The sequence below is a fragment of the Scophthalmus maximus genome, chromosome 3, assembly GCF_022379125.1.
Source record: "Scophthalmus maximus strain ysfricsl-2021 chromosome 3, ASM2237912v1, whole genome shotgun sequence".
NCBI classification, from domain to species: Eukaryota; Metazoa; Chordata; class Actinopteri; order Pleuronectiformes; family Scophthalmidae; genus Scophthalmus; species Scophthalmus maximus.
In genome coordinates this window covers 14,206,348-14,210,053 of record NC_061517.1, presented here as the reverse complement: position 1 = coordinate 14,210,053, position 3,706 = coordinate 14,206,348, and the positions used below count along the sequence as shown (strand labels likewise).

Here is a 3,706-nt window from a genome sequence, read left to right as displayed (position 1 = left end):
GTGCGACTGGCACGCGGACAGATGTGCCAGCCCCCTCCCCCTCCCCCTCCTCCTCTCTGAGCGGCTCGCTCCCGCGCCGGGATGATTGACACGGACCTGCTCACGCAGCCAATCGAGAGGGCGCCCTGCTCATTTGCATAAAGCAGCCGCGTGCCATTGGCCCGGCTGCTGCTGCTGCTGCAAACCGCCTCGCGTGCCATTACAGATGTCTTCTCCTCGGAGGCGCAAGAGGAGCCTTAAAATAGAAGAGATGCGTGGAGGCAATGTGTGTTTTCACGTGTGGGCCAAGAAAAATGTTTATGCCTCAAATAGATAAACATAAACACTGTTGTTATTAGTCACAGCATGGTACATCACCACAGAGGAGTGCGGGCACACACGTTTGGACAAAAACAAATCTCTCTAATTCACACACACACACACACACACACACACACATACTCACACACACACACATATTTATATGTATATATATATATATTAGAGACACTTTGCACCAAAATAATTGCAAGAATATTGCTCTCGTCAGAAGCACGTATCATTTTGTTTGAAGCCCCAAAAGGTGTAATCGTTTATTCAAATGTATCTTATTTGATTTCGATAAACACATACATTACTATAAATATTTCTATAGTTCCTCAAATAACCAAGGCGTCAATATAGGTAACTGTCTGCACTGTAAAAGACTTCTCGTCGGTGCAGACTCACAAACACACAGACACAGACACACACACACACACACACACACACACACACAACGGGCTGAGTAACATTTTTGACGAGCTCGAAGCAAAGTTGGAAACAAACATCTAGAAACCCCCCCTCCACCCCCCTCGCCGCCTTATCACTTCGCAGCCCCGCCCGGCCGCTGCAGCTCGCTCCGCTTTGTTGTTTGTCCCTGCAGGGCTGATTGAGCAGCGCGTGACTGACGGCCCGCGGGGGTGTTGTCCAATCAGCGCTCTGCCCCGCGTCCAATGGGTGAGTCCGCGCCGCCATTGGCTGAGGCGAGTGTGGGAAAGAATGCAGAGAGGGTTTCACACGAACCGGGAGCACGCGAGCCGTCTATAAGTACCGCGGCGGCGTGTGTCGGCGGCAGAAGCCGAGACTCAGCCCCGCGCGCCGCGCACGCACGCACGCACGCCGTGGTCAGATGACAGCTCAGCGATAACAGACGCACAGTGACTCGACGGCCATCAAAGTGACTTTCTGAAGCAACTTCTGAAGGTTTTGGTTTTTTTTCCGGAGCTCCGGTGAAAAGAAAAGAAGGGATTTACAATTTTACACTTTTCCACCCTTGGTTCGATCCCACGATGCCAGCTGACACTATGGAAAAGCAGACGGCATCTCCCATCGCCGGTGCCCCTGCGAACGGATCACACACTCCGGACAAACCGAAGAATGCAAGCGAGCATAGAAAAGTAAGGATTTCAATTTTACATTTTCACATCACAAAAAAAAAAAGAAAAAAAAAAAGGAAAACAAGTTGGGCCTCGTGAACAGCTCAGAGTTGGGGATTTGGTGAACAAGTTGCACGCGGGACAGTTGCGTGTTTGACGTGTGTGATGAGGTGAACAAGCGACTTACGTGGAATTGTTTTATTTCCTTTGCAGTCATCCAAACCCATCATGGAAAAACGCCGGAGAGCGAGAATTAACGAAAGCCTCGGGCAGCTGAAGACACTCATCCTGGACGCACTTAAGAAAGATGTAAGTAAAGACGAGTGTCGACGCCTTCAACGAGTCCCTCTCTCGCACATTATTATTATTATCAGTTTTGAAGGAACCTCGAATATAGGCTCAACTCCGTCGTGTTGTCTCGCGCAGAGCTCCAGACACTCCAAGTTGGAGAAAGCCGACATCCTGGAGATGACGGTCAAACACTTGAGGAACCTGCAGCGCGTCCAGATGAGCGGTAAGTCTGTTCAACCACCAGCACTGATATCAGGGAATCATACGAAGTTCTGCGGAGGGAGTCAAGAAGTCACCAGTGCGTCACTAATATCCCCAATCTCTCTCTCTCTCTCTCTCTCTCTCTCTCCACCAGCAGCGCTCTCAGCGGACGCCACCGTCCTGGGTAAATACAGAGCGGGATTCAACGAGTGCATGAACGAGGTCACCCGCTTCCTGTCCACCTCAGAGGGGGTGAACACGGAGGTGAGGTCGCGGCTCCTCAGCCACCTGTCCAGCTGCATGGGCCAGATGATGTCCATGAACTACCCGCAGCAGGTCCCGTCCCAGCAGGCGCATCTGGCGCAGCCCCTCCACGTGCAGCTGCCGTCCACCCTGCCCATCAGCGGCGCACCCATGGGCTCTAAACTCAGTCCGGCGGAGGCCGTCTCCCCCAAGGTTTTCGGCGGCTTCCAGCTGGTGCCCGCCTCCGACGGACAGTTCGCCTTTTTGATCCCCAACCCGGCCTTCGCCTCCGCCACGGCCCCCGTCATCCCCCTTTACGCAAACGCAGGAGTGCCAGTGGCGGTGAACGCCAGCCCGGTGCACGGCAGCTCGGCGCCGACTGCGGCATCTCCGGTTCACGGGATGACGTCTTTCTCCGGGGGGTCCCACGCGGTCAGCCCGGTGGGGGTCAGCACCGGCTCCGAGAGCAGCGAGCCCGTGTGGCGGCCGTGGTAGCTCAAAGGGAAAAGAGACTCGCATGAAATCCAGTTTTCATTATTTTTCCCAGTTCAGACATTTGACTGCACACACACAACTGTTGCGGGGGGTTCAGCCTGTGACTTTTTCCGCTAAGGAATGTTAACTCTAACCACTTAATGCCCCCCAATAGTTCTCATTGTTTCGTTTTATGGAACAGGGGTCGCCTTTCAGGGCACTTTTTCTTATTTATTGTCTGAGTCCAACATTTGGATGTCGGTGATAAAATGCTGTACATGAAGAAGAGTTATAGGAGATTTTTTTGTTATGAAGTACTTTTTATGAAAAGGTTTAGTTTTGTACAGAGTTGTTATGGATTGTTATACCAAAGCTGTGTTTTATATTCTTTTCTGTTTTGTGTTGAAAAGGAGAGAAAAAACCCGAAGTTGGTCTTTGGCCCATTGTTTTAATAAATGACTTCAGAAATGAACGTCTTGTCCACAGCCTGTTTCTATCATGTCAATTTAGCCCTTTTGAATAAAGGGTCATTCTGTGCGTAAAAGTTACTTTTCATGCGTCAAACTCCCATTGATTTATTCATCATAATTCAGAGAATGTCACTTTTAAACAGACCTAATGCAGATGTGCTGAAAGCCAAAAACGAAACCTAAATTTATTTATTGTGTTCCTCATATGAACATCAATATCAGTTAATCTAGTAAATTTTAAGTGGCCATGCACCTTGTCACCAATTTGGCGGGAGCTCTTGCATCTGGCTCACGGGAGAGTAGTTCGGGGAACAATAGGGGTGTATTTTTCTATTGCTATAAAGGTAATTAAAAGTTTGAAAGGAGTCTCATCCTGCATGCAGCGGGAGCTTTGAGAAGTCTTAAACCCTATTCATGAGCCTGGGAAATGCGCTCAGGGGTTAATGTCACTAACAGATTGCCTCAGTGAAAGGGGAATATGGAAGGATCCTCGCTTCCTTTTGTGTGTCAATTGTTCGATTCCACTCCCAGTGGGCCTACACCTCCATAAAGGAGAAAACGAGGGAACTTGGTTTGGTGGCGGGGAAACCTGACGGAAGTCAGGGCAGATGAACAAAAACACCAACAAGT

The 3,706-nt window shown here is 50.0% G+C and overlaps 1 protein-coding gene across 2 annotated transcripts; it reads left to right on the top strand.

The window, feature by feature from the left end:
* Positions 1-1,035: 1,035 nt before the first annotated feature.
* On the top strand, positions 1,036-3,078 carry her9 (hairy-related 9). 2 transcript variants are annotated; one of them, XM_035646076.2, is made up of 4 exons: positions 1,036-1,418; positions 1,611-1,706; positions 1,824-1,911; positions 2,044-3,078. In XM_035646076.2, the coding sequence occupies exons 1-4, from the start codon at positions 1,311-1,313 to the stop codon at positions 2,625-2,627; spliced, it is 876 nt and encodes a 291-aa protein (XP_035501969.1). In that variant the 5' UTR covers positions 1,036-1,310; the 3' UTR covers positions 2,628-3,078. The 2 variants fall into 2 exon arrangements, with proteins under 2 accessions (XP_035501969.1, XP_035501970.1); XM_035646077.2 differs by having other exon boundaries at positions 1,037-1,418; positions 2,047-3,078.
* The last annotated feature ends 628 nt before the right edge of the window (positions 3,079-3,706 follow it).

What these genes read in the sequence shown, in the direction of transcription:
- her9 (XM_035646076.2), top strand. Translation starts at nt 1,311, where the DNA reads ATGCCAGCTGACACTATGGAAAAGCAGACGGCATCTCCCATCGCCGGT. An exon ending in ATGCAAGCGAGCATAGAAAA is followed by an intron (nt 1,419 to 1,610) that starts GTAAGGATTTCA and finishes TTTCCTTTGCAG; the next exon opens with TCATCCAAACCCATCATGGA. An exon ending in GCAGCGCGTCCAGATGAGCG is followed by an intron (nt 1,912 to 2,043) that starts GTAAGTCTGTTC and finishes TCTCTCCACCAG; the next exon opens with CAGCGCTCTCAGCGGACGCC.